Genomic DNA, 26,954 nt, shown 5'->3' with positions numbered 1-26,954 from the left:
GCGACCATGTACAGTAACGCTTTTACAACATACAGAAGTGTGCTGGTTATCAAGGGGCAAAGTATTGACACGTTTATTTGAATTGAGAGACGAGCTTAAAGTTTTCTTTACTAACCATAGTTTTCACTTGTCTGACCACTTGCATGATGACGAGTTTCTCACACGACTGGCCTATCTGGGTGATGTTTTTTCTCTCCTGAATTATCTGAATCTAGGATTACAGGGACTCTCCGTAACTATATTCAGTGTGCAGGACAAAATTGAGGCTATGATTAAGAAGTTGGAGCTCTTCTCTGTCTGCATTAACAACATCATTGTGTGATTTGTTGCGTGCAAATGAACTCAAGCTCAACTCAAATGAACTCAATGTCAAATGTGATACAGCAAATCACCTGAGTGAGTTGGATACGCAATTACGCAGGTCTTTCCTGAAACGGATGACACAAACAACTGGATTCTTTATCCCTTTCATGCCCTGCCTCCAGTCCATTTACCGATATCTGAACAAGAGAGCCTCATCAAAATTGCAACAAGCGGTCCTTTAATTTTTTTATTTAATTAGCTACTGCCAGATTTCTGTATTGGGCTGCACTCAGGATATCCTGCCTTGGCAAATCGTACCGTTAAGACACTGATGCCCTTTCAACCACGTACCTATGTGAGAGGTGATTCTTGACCCTCACTAGCATGAAAACTAAATACAGGCACAGACTGTGTGTGGAAAATGATTTAAGACTGAGACTCTCTCCAATACAACCCAACATTGCGTAGTTATGTGCATCCTTTCAAGCACACCCTTCTCATTAACCTGTGGTGAGTTATTCACAATTTCGATGAACAAATAAGGTTTTATATGTAAGATGGCTAAATAAAGAGCAAAATTATTGATTATTATATTATTATTTGTGACCTGGTCCTATAAGAGTTTTTTGTCACTTCACATGAGCCGGGTTCTGACAAAAACTCACACTCATTCTTATGTTTAATAAATGTATAGTATAGTGTGTGTGTGTGTGTGTGGCAGGCTTACAATTATGGCAAAAAAACTATATTTGAGAGTGCGCTGACCCTGGTGCTAGAGGGGTTAAGCAGCTGGAGGTTGAATGTTTGAAGGGGTACGGGACTATAAGAAGTTTGGGAAGCACTGGTGTAGGGTGTTAATGCCATGTCTACCGAGGGAAACGTAATCACATGGCCTCGTGTGTTTAGAGTAAGAGAGCCTGCAGTGGTATCGCATGATCCCTGATGTCTAAGATATGAGGGAATGGGAGGTGTCTGCATGCCCTCTTCAACTGGAGATTTTTTTAGTCAAAGGAAATCCTTTACAAAAACGAATTTCATGTGTCAGGTACATACTGCGCAAGTACTCCTAACTATGCATTACATCCAAATAGATTGTTCAAAACAGTTACTGTTAGGACATTTCATCCTAGCTCTGCCAGTAATTTCTCCAGCCCCATCCGGCAGCTTCATAGCAGGTGACAAGGCTGCTGTTTAGTTGTTTTTCCAACTACAGAGTGGCCTTCAATGGGCTATTTGTGTGTTTGTTTCCAGCTGCTGTCCGAGAGCCAGATCAACATGGTGAAGGTGGTGAACTCCGTGAGTGATACACTCAACTCCATGCAGAAGGAGACAGGGAACCTGAAGAGCAAGCTGAAGGCAGACCTCCAGAGAGCACCTGCCCGTAGTACTCGGCCCAAAGGCTGCTCCAATGGTAGGCCTATGGATAGTGGCTGGTGGAAGGAGAAATAGTAAATGAGTGCATGGACATCTCTTAACTACTCCATGTCAGCTGTCGGACAATTGTTGATCCTTTGAGCTGCAGTGAACCATATGTTGGATGTATTTTATGTCTGACATGGCTATTGTTCACAATTGCACTAGAGGGGAAAAAAAGCATAGCTTCATATTGAAATAGGTTTACACTGTGTTAACTGTTTGCATACTCTGACATCCCAAGTCATTTTTGTACAAACATGGCGTTTCTATAAAGTACAGACAGGATTTTGACAGGGTGTAGTGAAGCTGTCTAGGTTGATTCAGAGATACGACAGATTATTAAGAGAAGAAAATGATGGAGCTCGCTGGTTTAATTGAATCATGTCTATGAGAAATTCTCGGATTTAAAAGTGAATCAGGTTTCTGATCTCGCTAGGCTCTAGACCTCGGGACTGCAGTGATATCTTCACCGGTGGCCAGCGGGAGGATGGGATCTACTCTATCTTTCCCACACACTACCCTGCTGGCTTCCAGGTCTTCTGTGACATGACAACGGATGGAGGAGGATGGACGGTGAGTGTCTCTTCTGTGTGTCAACCTGTGTAGGAGAAACAATCATGTTTAGGTATGATACCAGTACTTGACAACAATGTACTATATACAGTACATCCACAAAACATATGGACGGACAGACAGATGCATGCATCAAACCAATGTTTGTTTAATTTAAATTTAATCACAGCGCAGTTAAAAGCATGGCCTTTTACTCACTCACTCATTCATCAAACACATAGGAGCTTTAATAGCACACTATCAGAAAAGTTCTAACCAAGTCTAACTTTCAGGGTATGTTTGGAGGAATTAATTTGTGTTACTTTTCTCATCACTATTCCTAAAGTGTCCTCCAATACTTCATTGCTAAAAAAGCCAATTATTCTGAGCATGAGGGATCACTTAAAAGTACCTCTTTCTCTTTTTTTCATAAGAATGTGTTTCAAATACAAAGCCCATTAACTTTTCAAGTGCCTTGAAGGTAATATCCTGCGGCTTCTTAGCTTTCCTTCCACTCTAGCATTTCATGTTCTTTTAGACTGTTGTGTAGACAGAGCATTGTTAGTCTTGCTTTATTTAGAAAGCATTGAACGGATTGTGGGATAGGTAGAGTGGGAGGGCAGTAAAGCAACTGGCACAATGAAGATTGGAACCTCAGCTGGCCATGTTTTGTCTGGAGGCAGCAGTGTTGATCACTAGACCAACCTCAAGCACAGACCATTATACTTTAGATATGACAGCATGACATGAGGTAAACAAAAATCCTGCATGAGGATTTATTTATTTATGTTTTACATGCTGACCAGACCGGACACGCCAACGAGCGTCTGCGACGCCAAGGGCTAACATGCTGACCAGACCGGACACGTCGCGTGCGCGAGCGTCGCAAAATAAATGTAGAAATCCATGTTATTCAATTATTGCACCCACACTGCTTGAACGCACCAACGAGCGTCTGCGACACCAGGGCTAAAATAGATGTCGTTCCTATTTCTGACGCAGATCGCGCTGCAAGTCCTGCCTCTCCCATCTCCTCATTGGTTTATAGAAGAAGGTACCCACGTGCCATCTCCTCATCGGTTTATAGAAGCAGGTACCCACGTGCCATCTCCTCATTGGTTATACCCACGTGGGTGATAGAAAGACGAACTGTTTTGCCGGTAGTCGTGGTAATACAATGAAAGTTTAGATGCGATCACCATATAATTTAAACAATGAAAAAGCCTGGAAGGAGGAGAGATGACTAGAAACGATTCGGTTGGCCGTTTTATGTGTGGATTAATTGTCGGAGTAGAGATCCTTGTGCATTTCAGGTAAAATAACAACTCAATGTTTATATTCCAGGACAAATTAGCTAGCAACAGCAATCTAGCTAAATAGGACAAATTAACGTTAGCTAGCAAGTGCAAGCTAACTAGCTAAATTACCATACGATGGCGCACGCGCGCAGCCGGTTTGGGCAAGGTGTTAGGGGGTAGATCAGCTTTAATATTGCAGATAGATTGTGGCTTCCATCAATGTAATTGTCTGCATCATTTCCAATCCCCCATATATTTTTTGGTTAAGTATGTACAATACCGTTCAAAACGGATAGGCTAACACAATGTGCCATTGGAACACAGGAGTGATGGTTGCTGATAATGGGCCTCTGTATGCCTATGTAGATATTCCATTACAAATCTGCCATTTCCAGCTACAATAGACATGTAGAACATTAACAATGTCTACACTGTATTTCTGGTCAATTTGATGTTATTTTAATGGACAAAAAATGTGCTTTTCTTTCAAAAACAAAGACATTTCTAAGCAACCCCAAACTTTTGAACGGTAGTGTGTGTATATATATATGTATATATGTATATATATATATATATACAGTACCAGTCTAAACTATGGACACACCTATTCATTCAAAGGTTTTTATTCATTTTTACTATTTTCTACATTGTAGAGTAATAGTAAATACATCAAAACTATGAAATAACACATATGGGATCATGTAGTAACCAAAAAAGTGTTAAACAAATCAAAATATATTTTATATTTGAGATTCTTCAAAGTAGCCACCCTTTGCCTTGATGACAGCTTTGCATACTCTTGGCATTCTCTCAACCAGCTTCATGTGATAGTCACCTGGAATGCATTACAGGTGTGCCTTGTTAAAAGTTCATTTGTGGAATTTCTTTCCTTCTTAATTAATTTGAGCCAATCAGTTGTGTTGTGGCAAGGTAGGGGTGGTATACAGAAGATAGCCCTATTTGGTAAAAGACCAAGTCCATATTATGGCAAGAACAGCTCAAATAAGCAAAGAGAAACAACAGTCCATTATTACTTTAAGACATGAAGGTCTGAAAGTTTCTTCAATAGAGTCGAAAATCCATCAAGCGCTATAATGAAACTGGCTCTCATGGAGACCTTCACAAGAAAGGAAGACCCAGAGTTACCACTGCTGCAGAGGCTGCAGAGGATACGTTCATTAGATTTACCAGCCTCACAAATTGCAGCCCAAATAAATGCTTCACAGAGTGCAAGTAACAGACACATCTCAACATCAACTGTTCAGAGGAGACAGCGTGAATCAGGCCTTCATGGTCGAATTGCTGCAAAGAAACCACTACCAAAAGTCACCAATAATAAGAAGAGACCTGCTTGGGCCAAGAAACGCAAGAAATGGATACTAATATTTATAAATAAACTTTTCTAGTCTTATGTTTTGGGGGGTTATTATCCAGCTTGATTGTTATTGCCCACAAGTAAATTAATCAGTGTAGGGTTACTATTTAGTCAGTTTTAGAGATATTGAATATTGCAATTTCTCATGAGGCATTCTGCACCACCATCTTCAGTCCGTCATATTAGCATTATTCGTCGATGCTCACCAGCGGGACATCATTTGCCTTTAAAATGGCCACTCATATACTTTATCAGTAAAGTGGAAGCCCTATCCCGTTTGTGGAGTTTGAATAAGTTCCATTTATTTCCTCGGCTGCAGTCACACTCAATGTCTGCAGAAACCCCCAGATGGCTTGTGCTGAGAGAAGCTGTGGTGAAATGGCCTTTTAAACTGAAAAGAGTGTGATATTCATAACTTCCACTATGCGGTTGGCAATAGCTGAGATAGTGACAGCGCAGCATTTCCTCTGTGACTTGTTGAGGTTTCCAGGGCTCTAGAGTCATCTCCCCTTAGCTTGGTGTCAGCTTGGTTTAACAGAGGAGTACGTGGAGACACATTCCCAGACCAAAGTCCAATGATCCAATGATTACCAAAATCTTAAAAGAGACAAATAGTACCCAGTGATTAGTTACTAGTACCAAGCTGCTTCCCACAGATGAGAGTATTAGTTTCTGATCATTCAGAGACATTTTTTACAGTGGGCGATGGAAGGCGAAGAATGGAGCTTTTAAAAGGAATTAATAGTCACAGCGACCTTATTCATCATTGCTGGTCTCCAGCAGTTTTCAGATGAGGATACAGACTCATCTCTCTCTGCACAGCTGAAGATCTGGGAGCTCTGCTTTCCTGACATACAGGAGGGCTGCTGCTTCACACTCAGACATGCAGCGTCTCTCTCTCTCTCTCTCCGCTCTTTCTCTCTGCTTTCTCTGTATAATTTTTTCTTCCATTTGGTTTACCATAGTATTGGACTGATAGCCTCGTGTGAACAGCCAGGTCACCCGTGATTACAAGCCAGTATTCAACGTCCATCCATGTCTGACCACGTGGAAACCGGCCACTAGGGACAATAGTGAGCGCTGTTACCTTCAAGTAGGTTTCTGTTTTGCTAAGGAACTGTGGATGGGGATGGCAGATGGGCATAAGCATAAGCATCAGCCTGTGATACTCAAAGTTTGCAGGTTTAAAATCCAGTAATAAAAAGTTTTGTTTTTATCCTATCCCAAACCTTAACCATTCAGAGTTAATGCCTAAGATTTGAGAGTTAATGCCTAAACCTAACCCTGACTTCTAAAATTCATAAGGTTTTTTATTAAGCCCAAATTACGGGGTGCCGTGTACAGGCATGGGGACGAAGACCAAACAAACACGTAACAAAACACGGGGTAGAAACCCAAAACAAAAGAGCGAGGAGTACCTCGAGTAAATAACACACGCGCACAATGATTATCACACGGGACGAGACCCGTAATCATCTGCACAATCCACAAGGGCACGAAAGCCCAAAACACACAGCACAGGTAATCATACGCACCAACAGACATTGTAACAATAATGGACAGCACCATGGTGAACAAAAGGCACATTATACAAATACAATCAGTTTCACCGGTTTCGAGGACGATCACAGGAACGCAGTGCGGGTCGATCAGGACCCAATGCAGCTGCTGAAGTTGTGTCGTTGTCGGATGGGCCAGTTGTGGCTGCTGAAGTTGTCGGATGGACCAGTTGCAGCGTCGTGTGACGGGCCATTCCCGCTGTCTCTTTCAATGGTCGATTATTCTGTCACGTTGGTAACAAAGATTTGGGAGACAGGCGTAGGAATGCGTAATAGTGGTTTTTATTATACACCAATTTACGGCGTGCCGTGTAAGGGCACGGGGACGAAGACCAAAAAAACACGTAAAAAAACACAGGGTAGAAACCCAAAACAAAAGAGCGAAGAGTACTTCGAATAAATACACACGTGCACAATGATTAACACAAAGGACAAGACCCGTAATCATCTCCGCAATCCACAATTGCACGCAAGCCAAAACACACAGCACAGGTACTCACACGCACCAATGGACATTGTAATAATAATCCACCCCACCATGGTGAACAAAGGGCACATATATACAAATACAATCAGTGGGATTAGGGGCCAGGTGTGCGCAATGAAAGTTCCAGAGGGTTCGTGACACATATGACCCTAATGGAATGCATGGATGAAGGTCTTTTCCCAGAGGCATCCCTTGCATTGACAAAGTGCACGAGACTAGCCAGAGTGACAGATGTCACTCAGATCACTCTGTTTTAAATTGAAATTTGTTCAGTAAAATAAAATGTAAAAAAAATAAAACACTTAGACACATAGTTTTTTTTTCTCATCCTTTTCTTTTAAAGAGCTCTGTCACAACGGACCAGTCAGTCATGTTGGCTTACCATCAGCTGTGGGGGTGAAGGAGAGGCCAATAAACTGACCGACTGATGGAAGCCCCATAACCAGGCCTTCTTTTAGATGAGATGCTGTGAAATACTGGGCATCTAACCTGATTGGGACAGTGTTTTAATTCTTAAATGTCTAAGCCGTTGGAGAAGGGGGGTTCTAAACTGACATATGGAATTGTTTTAAAATGATCATACTATGGATCATTTAGCATTGAATAACACATTCATAAATGGCCAAAAAGACATTCAGATGCTACTGACGTTTTCATGAGAAGACGATTTTCCGGATGTCTCATGGTCTGACAAACACCGCTCTAGCTCTGCCACCTTTCACCGCAGATGCAGAAGTGTGAAGTCAGCAGATGCAGTGGATTGAGACGCATCCAATGCAACAAAAATAGATATCTCTAGCTTAAACTGACGGATTTTGATGGGGATTTTTTGATTTGGTTACTTACATTGCACGCCGGTGCGTCAATCAACTCTAGGGTGTTAATCTGGACTCTTCACGTTGTTCCACTCCCACTGTGATGACTGTAGCAGCTTGTCTTTGAAGGTTGCTCGAACCCTAGTGGCAGTAGAGAGGTTAACAATCCCAGATCTACCCTATTTACATTGGGAACGTAATTAGTGTGTTTTGACAACCTTGACATTCACTCTTCGACCATTTCACTCTTGGGTCAGCTTCAATGCGACAGTTGTTGCCTCTCCCCACTGGCGCCCAGCACTCAATAGACTGGTGGGTTATGACACTCTAGTGCACTGATGTGCCTATGAGGGAGTGTCTCAATCAGGGTCAAGACCTCGGAGGCCCAGCATCCTGAAATATTTTACACAGAACAGGCTTTATTATCATCAAATTATAACCATCATCCTTAGTGGGGGTTGTAGTACTGTAGTGGTAGACAATAATGATAGTATGCCATCTGCTTTTATACAATTTGATATAGGCCAAGGCCCAGTTGCAGTTGTAAACGGCAGAGTTGTAGTAGTGATAGTGTTTTTGATACAAAAATGCTTTTGATATGTTAGATATTTTTTTTCTTCATTTTAAAGAGAAAGTAAATGAAACCAGCCTCTCGGGGAGATGGTCTGACTGGGAACCAGTCATCCAGGAATCATTTTCTGTCTGTAATCAACTGGGGGGATTGCACCAGCACACTGGTCCTCACTGTCTCTGGAACGACAGAGCATGGGAATAAAATATAGCAATCCAGTTTCAATTTGACCCTATAATGTTTGACACGTTCTTTTCTATTATAGCGTCTTTCCAAGCTGAGCCCCCGCAGTTCTGCAGTCCTCTCCACTTTTTCAGTTTTTTCAATAATTGCTGTATTTTTCTGCCTCTCATAGCTTGGGACACGACGTTGGCGAGAACGTGGTCTTATTTCTGATGGCAGACTTTGAAAGGTGATGAAAGATGAAAGTAACATTAATACCAGAGGGGCAACTCTGTGGCATATTTTCCCCTTTTCCATTGCGGCGGTTTGAATTTTACATGACCACTAAAGGTCTAGAGAAACTCTAACGATTCTTGGAGTGGCTCTTTTAGATTCTGAAACAAGATGCTACCTTGAGATTAAAGTTGTTTTAAAACAACTGAACCCTGCATACTTAAAGGAAGTGGCTTAACCATTGATCCTGCAGAGTCATGATTTACCAGGATTACAGATGGGTTGGAATTGTAATGCAGTTCTCAGTGAGGAAAGTTATTAATAAAAAGCACATTTAATCCATATAGGGTTCAAATATCCCTGTTCCTAGCAAAACTATAAATTTTTTCATTTTATTTTATTTGCTAAAAGGAAGAGAGTTCAAATGAATGGTTTATTCATTATTCATTATGGCGCAAGAAGGTTTGCTGAAATATTTATCTTTGGTACACAGTACAGCGAATTGAAGAACTTTTCAGTAGTGCAGGCGTTTTGTTTTATTTTTCGAGGTTAGATGTATTTTTGATGCACATACCACTTTTTCAAGTGTCCTTGAATTCTTCAGTTCCTGAAGCGTCCTTGTATATTAAAAAAAAACGTTGAATTATCGACAAAGGGGGGCCCCCATTGATTTTGTTAGTCACTCTCACTCAGATACAAGTATCATATTAAAAACTGCAAATATTTCCCTCCGCCCATGGCAAAATTTGTAGATTTGCATGAAATTAGTTATTCAATTCAAAATCTTCTCTACTCTCTGGATTTTTTTATTTTATTTCAGTGAATTTGCTTTAAATGTGCAACATTTATCCAGCACTATGGATTTTAAATTATGCAATAGCCCTTTTCACGCTGCATTGTTATTAGACCCTGGCTATCAATTAGCCCCTGTCACGGTTCATGAATCCACTGCCTCCCTCTCTCTTTCTCTTTCTCTTTTTCTCTCTCTCTCTCTCTCTCTCTCTCTCTCTCTCTCTCTCCCGTGTTTGTGTGGGCGTGGTTCCCAATCTCGGCCTGATTGTCTGCGCCAGCTGGAATCACTTATCTTCCCTTTATATGTTCTGTAACCAGTGTTTCTTGTTGTCAGATCGTTGTTACTTCCCTGAGGTTGTGTCGTGTGTCCGTGCTCATTCTCTCGCCGCCCTTGTGTGGATTATCTTCAGTGCTCCTTCCTACCCATCCGGACACACTCCCCTGGATTTCTCAGCACGCTATAATCGGAAGATGCGCCCTAGTCCCTGGGTCGGATTCCGTCTGAGTACAGTCTGTCTGTCCTGTTGCTGCTGTAAACTGTATTCATTAAACCATCGTTGCTTGCATCTTGCATCCGCCTCTGTATTGTCACAGAACGATCTGACCAGACCATGGATGCAGCGAGTTCAACGAGTCTGACCGAATTCATTTCCCGCAGTATCACGAGAATGGATCAACAAGAGGAGAACATCTCCAGCACAGGTCGGGCAGTACAAGCCCTTGCGACGCAGGTATCCCAGCTGACCCAACAATTACAACATCTGAGGGGTCTCGCTGCGCCACCTACACCGGCAGTTCAACCCGCCCCGCCAGAGCCGGATTCCCAGCTAGAGCCACGGCTACCGACACCAGAGGGTTATTCAGGTGATCCTGACTATTGCAGAGCTTTTCTTACGAGATGTTCCATGCATTTCTCGTTGCAGCCACGGACCTTCAACCGTGAACAGTCTAAGGTAGCATTCGTACTCACACTGCTATCAGGCAAAGCGGCTCTTTGGGGAACGGCGGTGTGGGCGAACCAGGACCCATGCTGCACCTCTTTCCAGACACTCTCCGAGGAGATGAGAAGGGTCTTCGATCGGGCCGTGGCGGGTAGGGAGGCGGCCAGACTACTCGCTGACCTTCGCCAAGGAGACCGTTCAGTATCGGAATACTCCATCCAATTCCGCACTCTGGCCGCAGAGTGTCAGTGGAACGAGGAGGCGCAGTGGGACATGTTCCTGCATGGGCTGGAGGACCGGATCCAGAAGGAGATTTATGTTCTGGACCTTCCCAGGAGTTTAAATGGACTAGTGGAACTAGCCTTGAGGGTCGACGCTCGTCTGAGTCGTATTGGCCGCCGAGCATGCCCTAACAGACCGTGTAACGACACGGAGGGCTGGCATGCCAGCGGCGGGAACACGACCAGTTCAGCCTCCGCTCACGAACCCATGCAGCTGGGGAGAGCTCGCCTCTCCCGGGAAGAGAGGGAGAGGCGGAGATCCCAAGGACTCTGTCTCTACTGTGGTAGAGCGGGCCACTTTATCCACTCCTGCCCGGTAAAAGATCAGGCCCGGTAGTAAGTATGAGGCTACTATCGGGTGGTGTCACCACAGAGAAGACCTCATCATCTACTCTCCTCCCGGTAAGACTAAGATGGGCCACCCACACGCACGACACCCAGGCCTTACTGGACTCAGGAGCAGAGGGTAATTTTATGGACTTCAAGCTCGCTCACAAACTCCAGATTCCTATCACCTCACTCACGCACAAGATATCCGTCAACGCTCTCAATGGTCAAGAACTCCCCAACATTTCTCACACCACTGAACCTATCACACTCATCACTTCTGGCAATCACACTGAGACACTATCATTTCTACTCATGGACTCACCCCTTGCACCATTAGTTCTCGGCCACCCTTGGCTCACCCAACACAACCCCAGAGTTGACTGGGTTCATAACTCTATATCCATGTGGAGTAACAAGTGTCTTGAGTCCTGTTTAGTGTCTGCTTGTTCATCTGTGTCTGATTCTGTGTTTCTAGAGGAGGCAGTAGATTTGTCTAACGTGCCAGTTGAATACCTCGACCTGAAGGAGGTGTTCAGTAAGTCCCGTGCTGCTTCTCTTCCTCCGCATCGTCCCTATGACTGTGCAATAGAATTATTGCCAGGTGAGTCTCCGCCTAAAGGGAAGTTATATTCACTCTCTGTTCCTGAGAGGGAGGCTATGGAGAGATACATCTCTGATTCTCTGGCCTCTGGATTCATTCGTCCTTCCTCTTCTCCAGCGGGGGCGGGGTTCTTCTTTGTGGGGAAGAAGGACGGATCTCTGCGTCCTTGCATTGATTACCGTGGGTTGAATAACATCACAGTGAAGAATACCTATCCCTTACCGTTGATGTCCTCAGCCTTTGAAAGGTTACAGGGAGCATCCGTGTTCACTAAGTTGGATTTACGTAATGCATATCATTTGGTTCGCATAAGGAGGGGGGACGAATGGAAGACCGCGTTTAACACCCCCAGAGGGCACTTCGAATATTTGGTCATGCCTTTTGGGCTATCCAACTCCCCAGCGGTTTTCCAGGCACTCGTCAATGACGTGCTGAGAGATATGATTGATCAGTTCATATATGTTTACCTGGATGACATACTGATTTTTTCTTCTTCTCTCCAGGAACACGTTCAGCACGTCAGACGAGTGCTTCAGAGGTTGTTGGAGAATGGACTTTTTGTCAAGGCGGAGAAATGCATTTTTCATGCACAATCCGTTCCATTCCTAGGTTACATCGTCTCGACTGAAGGTATTCGCATGGATCCTGACAAGGTTAAAGCTGTGGTGGATTGGCCAAGCCCAGAATCCCGTAAGGCCCTACAGAGGTTTCTGGGATTCGCCAATTTCTACCGGCGTTTCGTTCGCAACTTTAGCCAGATAGTCGCTTCTCTTACCGCCTTAACCTCCCCCAGAGTGACGTTCAGGTGGTCCGATACAGCCGAGGCTGCATTCGCCAAACTCAAGAGCCGCTTTGTTTCGGCCCCCATCCTCATAGCTCCCGATCCCTCGCGTCAGTTCGTGGTGGAGGTGGACGCTTCAGAGGTGGGGGTAGGTGCGGTACTTTCCCAACGTTCCTCTTCTGACGACAAGATGCACCCTTGCGCGTTCCTGTCCCATCGGTTATCACCTGCGGAACGCAACTACGACATTGGCAACAGAGAGTTGTTGGCAGTGAAGTTAGCACTGGAGGAGTGGCGCCATTGGTTAGAGGGTTCGGGGGTACCTTTTATAGTTTGGACCGATCACAAGAATTTGGAATATATCAGAACCGCCAAGCGACTCAACTCCAGGCAGGCGCGGTGGGCACTCTTTTTCGGACGTTTTGACTTCTCTCTCTCGTATCGCCCGGGTTCCAAGAATGTCAAACCCGATTCCCTTTCTCGCATTTTTGACCATTCCGAACGCCCATCCACTCCCGAGTGCATCCTACCCGGGACCCTAGTGGTCTCCACACTCACATGGGAGGTTGAATCGTGGGTCAAAACGGCCTTAGAAGGGGTAAAGCCTCCGCCCGGTTGCCCGCCTAATCGGTTGTTTGTGCCGGAGGGGTGTCGGTCCGATGTTATTCGGTGGGGGCATTGCTCCAACGTAGCGTGTCATCCAGGAGTCAGCCGCACTAGCTTTTTGGTTAAGCAACGCTTTTGGTGGCCACTGATGGCTCGTGACATTCACAGTTTTGTCTTGGCTTGCTCGGTTTGTGCCACTGGGAAGACTTCTAATCGACCTCCAGATGGGTTACTCCAACCGCTGTCGGTCCCTTCGAGACCCTGGTCCCACATCGCGCTAGATTTTGTTACCGCCCTCCCGCCCTCCCAGGGCAAGACGGTTGTTTTGACCGTGGTGGACCGGTTCTCGAAGGCGGCTCATTTTATTCCCTTGCCTAAATTACCATCTGCCAAGGAGACAGCGGTAACTGTCGTGGATCACGTCTTTCGCTTACATGGCCTGCCGATGGACGTAGTTTCTGACAGGGGGCCCCAATTTGTGTCCAAGTTTTGGCAAGAGTTTTGTAGGTTACTGGGAGCGAGTGTCAGTCTGTCTTCAGGGTTTCATCCCCAGAGCAACGGTCAAACGGAGAGGGCCAACCAAGATTTGGAGAGAGTGTTGCGATGTTTGGTTTCTAAGAATCCCTCTTCCTGGAGTCAACAACTCTCTATGGTTGAGTACGCTCACAATTCGTTGCCAGTGGCAGCCACGGGTCTCTCTCCGTTTGAGTGTAGTTTAGGTTACCAGCCACCTATCTTTCCCAGTACGGAGTCCGAGGTCACTGTTCCCTCCGCTCACGCTTTCATCCAGAGGTGCCGTCACGCATGGAGCAGAGCCCGTGAGACTCTTCTCCGGGTGGGGGCGCGCACCAAGGCTAAGGCCGATCGCCGCCGGTCGAAGCCTCCGGTATACGTCGTTGGCCAAGGAGTGTGGCTTTCTACTAAGAACATTCCACTCCGATCCGTTTCGAACAAGCTTGCCCCCAAATTTATCGGCCCGTTCAAAGTCACCAGGATCATTAGTCCGGTGGCGGTCCGGCTCAAGCTTCCTCCGGCGTATAGGAGAATTCATCCTACCTTTCATGTGTCTAAAATAAAACCTGTGTTTCAGGCACGCATTAACCCGCCGGTCCCGGTTCCCCCGCCACCACGACTTGTTGATGGGGAACCCACCTTTTCTGTCAATCGTATTTTGGACTCTAGAAGGAGGGGACGCGGATTCCAGTACCTGGTGGACTGGGAGGGTTACGGTCCGGAGGAGAGAAGTTGGGTACCTGCTAGGGACATTCTGGATCACTCCCTTATCGATGATTTCAATCGACAGGTAAATTCGCCTGGGAACGCCAAGAGGCGTTCCTAGGGGGGGGGGTATTGTCACGGTTCATGAATCCACTGCCTCCCTCTCTCTTTCTCTTTCTCTTTTTCTCTCTCTCTCTCTCTCTCTCTCTCTCTCTCCCGTGTTTGTGTGGGCGTGGTTCCCAATCTCGGCCTGATTGTCTGCGCCAGCTGGAATCACTTATCTTCCCTTTATATGTTCTGTAACCAGTGTTTCTTGTTGTCAGATCGTTGTTACTTCCCTGAGGTTGTGTCGTGTGTCCGTGCTCATTCTCTCGCCGCCCTTGTGTGGATTATCTTCAGTGCTCCTTCCTACCCATCCGGACACACTCCCCTGGATTTCTCAGCACGCTATAATCGGAAGATGCGCCCTAGTCCCTGGGTCGGATTCCGTCTGAGTACAGTCTGTCTGTCCTGTTGCTGCTGTAAACTGTATTCATTAAACCATCGTTGCTTGCATCTTGCATCCGCCTCTGTATTGTCACAGCCCCAGGCTAAGACTGGCCACTAGGCTAGTATTCACACAAGCAGGTTAACCCTGGGCTAACTTTAGCCCTGGGCTAGGATTCACAGGACAAACTGGGATTAAGGACAAACACACATGCAACAAATATTCTATCTCTGCCACGCAATCAATTTTCGCAAATAAGGCATTTATTAACACATTACTTCCCTTTGCTTCTAGCCTAGCATTTTATTTCCAACAGTGATGGTTTGTATAAAGCTGATTTGTCTGCCTGTCCGACCTCGGAAACAATGTTTCACTATTTACATGCGATATCGCCCCTGCACAGCAAATACTGTGCACAGACGAGATATCAACTTTTTTGATCCAAACAAAATCATGCTACTATGATTACAGCTTATCCTGAATGAATTGTGAATAATGATGAGTGAGAAAGTTATAGAGGCATAAATATCATACCGCCGTAAATGGGGAGGTATGATTGTAATGGTGAGAGGTTAGCATGTCTTGGAGGTATGATATTATGCGTCTGTAACTTAACTTAACTCACTCATCATTATTATTCACAATTCATTAAGGACTATCCCTATTCATGGGAGCATCCACATTCGTGTAGAAGTGTTTAGAAACATATTCTATTCTAATTTGCAATATATTCTTATTTACTCCAAAATGACACAATACATTATTTACCATCCATTTATGTTGGGCATAAAATAATCTAAAACACAACCAAAACAAACAGCAAATGCATGCAACAAAGTTTGTAGAGTCACAAGCTTGATGTAATCATTGTGTGCTAGGAATATGGTACCAAATACTAAACCTTTTACTACTTTAATACACATAAGTGAATTTATCCCAATACTTTTGGTCCCCTAAAATGACGGGACTATGTACAAAAAGGGCTGTATTTTCTAAACGGTTCACCGTTGGATGAAAATACCCTCAAATTAAACCTGATAGTTTGCATTTTAACCCCATAGTCATTGTATCCTTTAAGAGGTGCTTGACTACAGAGCCAAAACAACAATAACATTGTCACCGTCTCAGTACTTTTGGAGCTCACTGTAGATCATATTCATTCTTAATGGGTTTGATCATTCGGCACGCCTGGAATTGGAAATCCAATGTAATTTTCATCCACAATATTTGAGCAGTAAATTTCCACAGTTCCTGTCTGAATTGGTTAAATATGATCTTAGCGGGCAATTGAACTTGTGTTACTGAGATGAGGATAAGAGTAGGGGGTCTATGGGGGAAGTGGAGGGGCAGTGGATCTGCACACACGGTATCTATAAGGCAAAGTCAATTCCAATGTGATCTAGATGAGAGTGAATTCTCCACCCTGGTGCATAGACTGCTAGTGCACTTCAAAGTGTATTATCTCTAGTAGCATGTTCGGAATTACTCCAGATGAGGTGAGATTGGCTTTGCAGACATTAGAGGGGCTCTGCGTTGAAGTGACAATTTTTTGGAGAGTATTGTTGGATCAGTGTTTAAACAGTGCATTCGGAAAGTATTCAGACCCCTTGACTTTTCCCAAATTTTGTTACAGCTTTATTCTAAAATGTATTAAATTCATTGTTTTCCTCAACAATTTACACACAATACCCCATTCTGAAAAAGCGAAAACAGATTTTTAGAAATGTATGCAAATTTATAAAAAATAAAAAACAGAAATACCTTATTTACATAAGTATTCAGACCCTTTGCTATCAAATCAAATCAAAAATATTTATAAAGCCCTTTTTACATCAGCAGATGTCATGAAGTGCTATACAGAAACCCAGCCTAAAACCCCAAACATCAAGCAATGCTGATGTAGAGGAAAAACTCCCTAGAAAGGCAGGGACCTAGGAAGAAACGTAGAGAGGAGCCAGGCTCCGAGGGGTGGCCAGTCCTCTTCTGGCTGTGCCGGGTGGAGATTATAAGAGTACATGGCCAATAATGCCAGATTGTTCTTCAAGATGTTCAAATGTTCATAGATGACCAGCAGGGTCAAATAATAATCACAGTGGTTGTAGAGGGTGCAACAGGTCAGTACCTCAAGAGTAAATGTCAGTTGGCTTTTCATAGCCGAGCATTCAGAGGTCGAGACAGCAGGCGCGGTAGAGAGAGAGTTGAAAACCGCAGGTCCAGGACAGGATAGCACGTCCGGGGAACAGCCAGAAACTTGAGCAGCAACATGACCAGGTAGACTGGGGACAGCCAGGAGACATCAGGCCTGGTAGTCCTGAAGCATGATTCTAGGGCTCAGGTCCTCCGGGAGTGGAGGGAGAGAGAGAGAATTAGAGGGAGCATAATTAAATTCACACAGGACACCAGATAAGACAGGAGAATTACACCAGATATAACAGACTGACCCTATCCCCCCGGCACATAGACTATTGCAGCATAGATACTGGAGGATGAGACAGGGGTGGGTCAGGGGACACTGTGGCCCTGTCCGACGATAGCCCCGGACAGGGCCAACCAGGCAGGATATAACCCCACCCACTTTGCTGAAGCACAGCCACCACACCACTTGTATTCTATACTACTCCACTGACTGTTAAACAGCCATCCCCAGCACATCTTTCGCTTCAAAGCCTCCTTCACTCATGCTGCTAAACATACCCTCGTAAAACTGACTATTCTACCGATCCTTGACTTCGGCGATGTCATTTACAAAATAGCCTCCAACACTCTACTCAGCAAATTGGATGTAGTCTATCACAGTGCCATAATTTTGTCACCAAAGCCCCATATACCACCCACCACTGCAACCTGTATGGTCTCGTTGGCTGGCCCTCGCTTCATATTCGTTGCCAAATCAACTGGCTCTAGGTCATCTAAGTCTTTGCTAGGTAAAGCCTGTGATAGACAGTACTTTGTTGAAGCACCGTTGGTAGTGATTACAGCCTCAAGTCTTCTTGAGTATGATGCTACAAGCTTGGCACACCTACATTTGGGGAATTTCTCCCATTCTTCTCTGCAGATCCTCTCAAGCTCAGTCAGGTTGGATAGGGAGCATTTATGCACAGCTATTTTCAGGTCTCTCCAGAGATGGTCGATTGGGTTCAAGCTGTGACTCTAGTTAAGCCACTCAAGGACATTCAGAGACTTGTCACGAAGCAACTCCTGCATTGTCTTGGCTGTGTGCTTAAGGTCATTGTCCTGTTGGAAGGTGAACCTTAGCCTCAGCCTGAGGTCCTGAGCACTCTGGAGCAGGTTTTCATAAAGGACCTCTCTGTACTTTGCTCCATTCATCTTTCCCTCGATCCTGACTAGTCTCCCAGTCCCTGCCTCTGAAAAACATCCCCACAGCATGCTTCACCGTAGGGATGGTGCCAGGTTTCCTCCAGACCTGACGCTTGGCATTCAGGCCAAAGCGTTCAATCTTGGTTTCCTCAGACCAGAGAATCTTGTTTCTCATGGTCTGAGTCCTTTAGGTGCGTTTTGGCAATCTCCAAGCGGGCTGTCATGTGCTTTCTACAGAGAAGTCTCTTCCGTCTGGCCACTCTACCATAAAGGTCTGATTGGTGGAGTGCTGCAGAGATGGTTGTCCTTCTGGAAGGTATTGCCATCTCCACAGAGGAGCTTTAGAGTGAGTCAGAGTGACCATCGGGTTCTTGGTCACCTCCATGACCAAGGCCCTTCTCCCCCGATTACTCAGTTTGGCCGGACGGCCAGCTCTAGGAAGAGTCTAGACACAATCCTGTCTCGGAGCTTTACGGACAATTCCTTCCACCACATGGCTTGGTTTTAGCTCTGACATGCACTGTCAACTGTGGGACTTTATATAGACAGATGTGTGCATTTCCAAATCATGTCCAATCAATAGAATTTACCACAGGTGGACTCCAATCAAGTTGTAGAAACATATCAAGGATGACCAATGGAAACAGGATGCATGTGAGCTCAAGTTCCAGTCTCATAGCAAAGGGACTGAATACTTATGTAAATAAGGTGTTTCTGTTTTTAATTTTTATAATATGCCAACATTTCTAAAACCCTGTTTTCACTTTGTCATTATGGGATATCGGCCGTAGATTTATGGAGAAAATGTTTTATTTAATCCATTTTAGAATAAGGCTATAACATACATTTTTTGGGAAAAAGTCAAAGGGTCTGAATACTTTCCGAATGCACTGTAAGTATATCAGTACCTTTGTTGGGTACAATGGAAGACAGAAAAGGGTTATGTTCATTAAGGCATACAATGGAAAGTGTTTTAAAATATTTTTTAATGAAAATGTGTGATAGTGACTAGGGTGGGTCATCTAGGTGATTAATGGTTTATGTTGGCCTGGTATGCTTCCCAATCAGAGACAACGATAAACAGCTGTCTCTGATTGGGAAGCATACCAGGCCAACATAAACCATTAATCACCTAGATGGGGTTCATATTTAGGTAGCCATTTTCCCCATTGTGTTTGTGGGATCTTGTCTACAGATAGTTGCCTGTGTGCACACCAGTAGCGTCACGTTTCGTTTTGTTCTTTATTTGTTTTGTTTGGTGAGTTTCATTTAATTAAAAGATGTGGAACTCTACGCACGCTGCGCCATGGTCCATTCATTATGACGAATGTGACAATGTGCGTTTCTTATTGGAAAATTCCAGGTAGTCCCGCCCTTTTTTAGCCCTCCTCACTGCCATTCGTTCAGTGTCACTCATTCCCTATTTCATCTAAAGCTTTTGCCACCTAAGCCGGATACATACTCCAAATGGATGTTGGCACATGATTTGAGTTGAGATTCAAAGGTCTTGAACGACTGTGATTCTGTCAACACAAGTCAGACTTGACCGAGATCCCTCTGTGGATTACACTACCATCAACAGCCAATCAAAAGCTAAAGATCTAAGTTTACCTCAATCGGCTTGTGACAGCCACCTCAGCCATGCTCCCTCTGTGTCCAAATAAAAAAACTGAACCCCTTACGGCTAATTGGAGCGCACTAAGTAGTTGACTAGTAATAAAAGATCAAGGGCTTTATTGGCTAAGGTAAGTAGAGCAGTGCTTCACAGATTGCCATCATTGTATTTGGCTTGTTAGCATTGCTTTGACAGTATGGCTCCATAATCCAAAACACATTCAGTTAATGATTTAATGCTTATCAGCAGGGCAAAGATGATTCTTTACTAGATTGAGACCTGTGCCAGAGAAGTCCTATTGTACACTTAAATGGATTTGGAGAGGCACAGGTAGGCCACAGGCAGATCAGAGAATAATCTGCTATTTGCATCTTCAGACAATACTAGATTGTTTTTCTCATGTACAATATAAAGACACAGCTCTTGAAATGATGTACTGTAGCTTTTAGGAATTGAATATTCTATCTAGTTATGGGTACATATTCTTTATTCTCTATTGTATGGTCTGGTGTTTGGGACACCGTGTAATCTAACATGGGCATTCCTATGTGGTCATAACTGATGTACCTTATGCTTACTTGTATTGATCTATTCTGTATAGAGCGTTGTAAAGTATCCTTTGCAGTGTGATCTATTTGAGACAATATACGGTTGGAAGAAAAAGCCTTTGTTGTTGTGGAGTGATGCACTCCAGCTCTGTGGCTTTGAAAGCTGGTGTTGGTCAGTCAGAGAAAAAGCAGGGGTCATGACACACAAGGAGGAGACGCAGCAATCTTGCACATATGACTGATGTCAGTGGAAATGCCTTTGGACTTGAATGGTGCTGTACCATTGGAAAGCGGTTTACGGAGACACTGTATCCCATCTGTCTTTTGTGCTCATTAACAGCCCTGTATGGAGCCTTGTGATGGAGCTGGGTAATTTCAGTTGAGCAGAATACTGTAGGGAAGAGCAATTTGTACTGCCAATGTGGTGTAAAGACAACAGGAGCTCTGAAAAGATGCTGTTCCCCTCCTTCATCCCTATATGGGCCTTTGGATGAGTAATAAGTAACCAGTAGGCCTATTTATTTTCTCCCATTACTCTCGTGTAGGACTGTTCCTCTCATGGGTGTTATAACACGAGTGTACGTTATGAGTGACATTGGGTCGTTTTCCTGCGTGGCTCTGAGGGGAAAACATTACAAATATTGTACCTGTGGAGCTGTTCATATGTTTACTATTGTGAGTAGCAATAGTTGTAGTAGTGGTCATCGTCATAGACATCATCGCAGTTGTAGTAGGTGTCACTGTCGTCGTCGTAGCCGTCGTAGTGTAACGGAGTTTAGAACGTCGCCATAAACTCTCTCCACAGCTAGCTCGAATTGACACTGATGTAGCCATGCAATCTGTATCTTTTGGGTGGCTAAGAAAAGTTGGTATGTTGTCAAGGAGGGTGGTCACGTGTGTTGCAAAGTAGCGGATCACTGGTTCGGACAGTGGAGGGAGCTAAGTTGTTAGCAGCACACTGACCTCCGTTACAGTTGCAGTGGTCGTAGTAACAGTAGTTTTTTTGTTGTTGTATTAGCAGTCGTAGTATTAGCAGTCGTCTCGGTTGGTGCAGCAGCTCACGGAGAACGGCTAAGTTCACCGTCTCAGTTAATTGACAGCTCTGGGTGAGTACAGTACGTTATCAAGTCCTCTCCACGGTGCCTTGTGGTGTCTAATATTCCCTGCCAGATTGACAAGAGGAGGGCATGTTTGTTGGCACTGGAAAGGCCTCTCATTTTCCAAGCCAGCAGATTGGCATGCTATTCTACTCTGCCAGTCTTGGCTGCTCTGAGCGTCTTTCAGTGAATAGTCCAATGACATGAATAGGTTCTTGTGTCTTTGCACTGCATGGCTTTGTTTGAGAAGTATGAAAACAGCCCTCCAACACACCATGCACACACCACAGAAACACAATCCACAGACTATCTAATGTCTCATACTGGTCCATTAGGGTAATATGAAACTAACATTTGATGATCATTCTGAGTGCCGAGGTACGATCTGTGCCAAGGAGAATTATGACATTTAGAGACATATTAAAAGAATGACAGAGCAAAAAAATCTGATGTGATTTTCAATTTCTTGGTTGATTAAAATGAATGCAGTGTTTTTCCTCCAAAGCTAAATGAAACATATTCCTTAAGTGATTAATCAGGAACTCCTTATGTAATAAAATCAACAAAGAGACATTCCATCATTATTTAAATATTCACCATCATTCTCAGATCCCTTTTAATGTCTTCTATCCCTCTCGCCTCCTCCCAAATACAAAAGTGATTAGCCAGCTCTTCTATTGTTGCGCCGTCCCAGCCAATCATTTCTAGTTACCTACAGCATGTATACCCAGAACATTAGTAGAGATGTTTTGAGAACATTAATATGTTACGTTTTTCCAGAACTTTTGAGGTTCCCATGGAGATTCCCATAACATGGCTATAATGTTTTCCCCATGAACATTCAGTTAATACATTCTCGACACAAATGTGGCATATCCTTCTCTAATGTTCATTAAATTATGTTTTCATTTTAAAAACCGTCATGGGATGTTGTCATTAGCTGGAAGCCATATAGGGCCCCCATTGGAACGTTGCCTAACGTTGTTGGAACGTTCACTGTTTGCTGGGATGATGGGACTACTAGGCCATCCCAACATGCTGTTAATGAAGAGTTAAGCTGTGGGAGTCTGGAGTTCTCAACACATTCTGAGCAAAGTAGACCACCCAAGCACACCAGACAGATTGAGAGAGGGACTTCCGGCGATGGAATCATTAAGCTCTTCCCACACACACATGATGCATTATTCAAGTTATTATGTGGACTAATACCATGTTATGGGATGTGTACACAAGACCATTCCTCTTCCGATGCTGTGCCCGTCAGACAAGTGTGTCATCTCGTTTTCTGTGGAATGCTGTGGTCTAGCGTGGTGCTTCACTGGGAATGACTAAATGACTGCTCTGTATTGGGGGCTGGCAAAAAGACTCATTGGAATAGGTCACGTTTCTTTCGCAACTCACTCTGTATTGCGAGGCACAACAGACAGACACATCACAGGATGGGTGAGAGCGAGCGCTTCCCCCGCCCCTTTGGATTTTATGCCACAATAACATATTTCTTTTTTTGTGTGTACCCAGCATATGGAGCTTTCGAGTCAGCGTTTTTCGCTGCAACGTTATTACAAGTGCCCCCTAGCTATACCCATCAATCATCCCCCAATTTGCCATCTCTCCCAACACCCAGGACTGTGTCAGCCAGCCTGTTATGCGAGCCCGGTTTCTTTACACCATCTAAATACCCCTTAAATTAAAGCCAGCATCAGGCCCGCTAATGGGAATACTCATAGCCCAGCTCATCAAATATTTATTGAAACATGAGAATTTGCCTTTTATTTTAATCAACTGGCTTATACACAAGGTGCTGTGGTGATTTCGGCAGATTAATCATCGAGAGGTGGCTCATTGAACATTTCCACAGATTAGAGTGAATAATTAAAATATCTTTGGCTGTGTGGTGGGTTGGAGCGGGGATAGGAGGAGTGAACATATTTATTCTCAGCCTCAACACATTCATTTTGAATGTAGCCCAAAGCACCTGGCCAGAATGTTGCCATGTTTTATTGAGAGAATTACAGTGTCTTCACAGATCAGCTCACTTCAAAATACGCCGCATTACCAAAAGTATATGAACACCTGCTCGTTGAACATCTAATTCAAAATCATGTGCATTAATATGGAGTTGGTCCCCCCTTTGCTGTTATAACAGCCACCACTCTTCTGGGACGTCTTTCCACTAGATGTTGGAACATTGCTGCGGGGACTTGCTTCCATTTAGCCACAAGAGCATTACTGAGGTCGGGCACTGAGGTTGGGTGATTAGGCCTGGATCGCAGTCGGTGTTCCAATTCATCCCAAAGGTGTTCGATTGGGTTGAGGTCAGGGCTCTGTGCAGGCCAGTAAAGTTCTTCCACAGCGATTTCAACAAACCATTTCTGTATGGACCTTGCTTTGTGCACAGGGGCATTGTCATGCTGAAATAGGAACGGGCCTTCCCCAAACTGTTGCCACAAGGTCGGAAGCACAGAATGGTCTAGAATGTCATTGTATGCTGTAGCGTTAAGATTTCCCTTCATTGGAACTAAGGTACCTAGCCCGAACCATGAAAAACAGCCCCAGACCATTATCCCTCCTCCACCAAACATTACAGTTGGCACTGTGCATTTTCCTGTCATCCGCCAAACCCAGATTTGTCAGTCGGACTGCCAGATGGTAAAGTGTGATTCATCACTCCAGAGAACGCGTTTCCACTGCTCCAGAGTCCAATGGCGGCGAGCTTTACACCACTCCAGCTGACGCTTGGCATTGCACATGGTGATCTTAGGCTTGTGTGCGGCTGCTTGGCAATGGAAACCCATTTCATGAAGCTTTCGATGAACAGTAATTGTACTGATGTTGCTTCCAGAGGCCGTTTGGAACTCAATAGTGAGTGTTGCAACCGACGACAGACGATTTTTACATGCTACGCGCTTCAGCACTCAGCGATCCGGTTCTGTGAGCTTGTGTGGCCTACCACGTCGCAGCTGAGCCGTTGTTGCTCCTAGACGTTTCCACTTCACAATAACAGCACGTACAGTTGACCGGGGAAGTTCTAGCAGGTCAGAAATTTGACTAAATTACTTGTTGGAATGGTGGCATCCTATGACGGTGCCACGTTCAAAGTCACTGAGCTCTTCAGTACGGCCATTCTACTGCCAATGTTACCTATGGAGAGTGGATGGCTATGTCCTCAAATGTATACACCTGTCAGCAACTGGTGTGTCTGAAATAGCCAAATCCACTAATTTGAAGTGGTGTCCACATAATTTTGTAAGCCGATCAAATGACATTGACTCGAAGTGAGAGGAGTAGATGTGCAGTCAGTCATTAGGCTCCACGTGCTTTGAAAGAGCCTCACCTTTAGTAATATTGATTAATTGAGCTTCTCCAATGGATCACAGATGACTGGGCTAGAGATGAGAATGCTAAGAGGGCATTTTGCCAAACACACTGAGGAATAACACCTCAACTGTATCACTATCATAATTGAATTTCACATAGATGGTGCCTCTGTCACAATGTATTTGTTTTTCAGTCCATTTGGGAATAGGGTCTCTCTCCTGGCTGTGGAAACTTGGCTTGGCAGTGTGGAAAATGTGAGAGAGAGAGAGGGGCACTGGGCCTTGGCTCATTTACATTGATGGTGGCTCTCGCCTCCGCTGGCATTTTCATCGGCCATTGATCCAGTGCCTGGCTGATTAATCTTCTATAAAGGGATCAGAAGTCAATTAGTGTCTGAAGCTCACTTCTAATTCCAGCCATGCATCAGCATCCTAGCAGCCCTCCTGGGGGCCACACAGTTTACACAGACTTTCTGGAGCTATTGAAGCCATTCACATCACCATGCCTCCCAATTTTATGCTGTTTGAATGTTTACATTTTTGTTCTCTCTTGATTTCAAAAGGACATCTGCATACCAAAGACAGCCCAACCTCTCAGGGGAAAGAGCATTGTTTTATGTTAGCTATTGGTTTTCGTAGCATTCGGCATTTTTAAGATTGCAAAATTAATTGAAGGGTGATGTGAAAATTGTGACAGATGGCTTTTTGGTCTTGTTTCTAATGCAAATCGAGCACAGTGTTTTAGGCATTTAGGAGAAGGATATGTTGACATGATATGGACTGTTCAGTCCCGCTATAAATGACATTCAGCATATAATGACTTCGTAAAGCCTTCATAAGCAATAAATAAATCTTACATAGCATCTATAACTGTATGTCATGCTTTATAAAGGGTTTGTAAATGTGTCATAACTGTGTGACATAATCACCAATGTCAAATATGATATAATCATGTGCTTTATCTTCTTCAGGATCGGAGGGTCCCCTGCGGGAATGTTGAGCTAACATAGGCTAATGCGATTAGCATGAGGTTGTAAGTAACAAGAACATTTCCCAGAACATAGACATATCTGATTTTGGCAAAAAGCTTAAATTCTTGTTAATCTAACTGCACTGTCCAATTTACGGTAGCTATTACAGTGAAAGAATACCATGCTATTGTTTGAGGAGAGTGCACAGTTTTGAACATGAAAAGTTATTAATAAACAAATTAGGCACATTTGGGCAGTCTTGATACGAAATGTTGAACAAAAATGCAATTGTTCATTGGATCAGTCTAAAACGTTACAGATACACTGCTGCCATCTAGAAAATTGCGCCTGGGCTGGAATAATACACTATGGTCTTTATCTTGCATTTCAAAGCTGATGGTACAAAAAAATACAAAATAACGGTTGTTTTTTTCTTTGTATTATCTTTTACCAGATCTAATGTGTTATATTCTCCTACATTCTTCACATTTCCACAAACCTCAAAGTGTTTCCTTTCAAATGGTACCAAGAAAATGCTTATCCTTGCTTCAGGGCCTGAGCTACAGGCAGTTAGATTTGGGTTTGTAATTTTAGGCAAAAATTGAAAAAAAGGGTTTGATCCTTTAGAGGTTAAAAAGGGTGACATGTTGTGCTGAACAATGGCACATGCTCTAAAAGGAAGTCATGTTAGTCACATTAAACCTAATCTCGTTCCCAGACACATCCGCTAAAATGTGAGGAACTTCTGGTGGACCAACGCTTGACCTTCATTAGTTAGGGTTAGGTTTCAAATACCATTTTAAGAAGATAAATTGCAGTGATGGAAAAAGTACCCAATTGCCATAGTTGAGTAAAAGTAAAGATACCTTAATAGAAAATTACTCAAGTAAAAGTGAAAGTCACCCAGTAAAATACTACTTGAGTAAAAGTCTAAAAGTATTTGGTTTTAAATATTCTTAATTATCAAAAGTAAATGTAATTGCTAAAATATACTTAAGTATCAAAAGTAAAAGTATAAATCATTTCAAATTCCTTATATTAAGCAAACCAGATATACTATAATAAGCACTTTCACGATACACTTGGTTTGTAAATTTACGGATAGCCAGAGGCACACCAACACTCAGACATAATTTACAAACAATGTGTTTAGTGAGTCTGCCAGATCAGATTCAGTACGGATTACCAGGGATTTTCTCTTTAAGTGCATGAATTGAACAATTTTCCTGTCCTGCTAAACATTCAAAATGTAACGTGTACTTTTGGGTAACAGGGAAAA

General features: G+C 43.8%; 1 protein-coding gene across 1 annotated transcript in view; it reads left to right on the top strand.

Moving 5' to 3' along the window:
• Window positions 1-26,954, top strand: part of LOC139545741 (fibrinogen C domain-containing protein 1-like) — a 192,793-nt gene that overhangs the window by 84,707 nt on the left and 81,132 nt on the right. The window contains exons 3-4 of the mRNA XM_071353835.1: window positions 1,555-1,714; window positions 2,156-2,292. Coding sequence (XP_071209936.1) covers window positions 1,555-1,714; window positions 2,156-2,292 — 297 coding nt within the window. The remainder of the gene's footprint in view (window positions 1-1,554; window positions 1,715-2,155; window positions 2,293-26,954) is intronic.

Source organism: Salvelinus alpinus, chromosome 19 (assembly GCF_045679555.1).
Source record: "Salvelinus alpinus chromosome 19, SLU_Salpinus.1, whole genome shotgun sequence".
NCBI lineage: Eukaryota > Metazoa > Chordata > Actinopteri > Salmoniformes > Salmonidae > Salvelinus > Salvelinus alpinus.
Note: the sequence above shows the minus strand (reverse complement) of the source record. Positions and strands in the feature narration are given on the sequence as shown.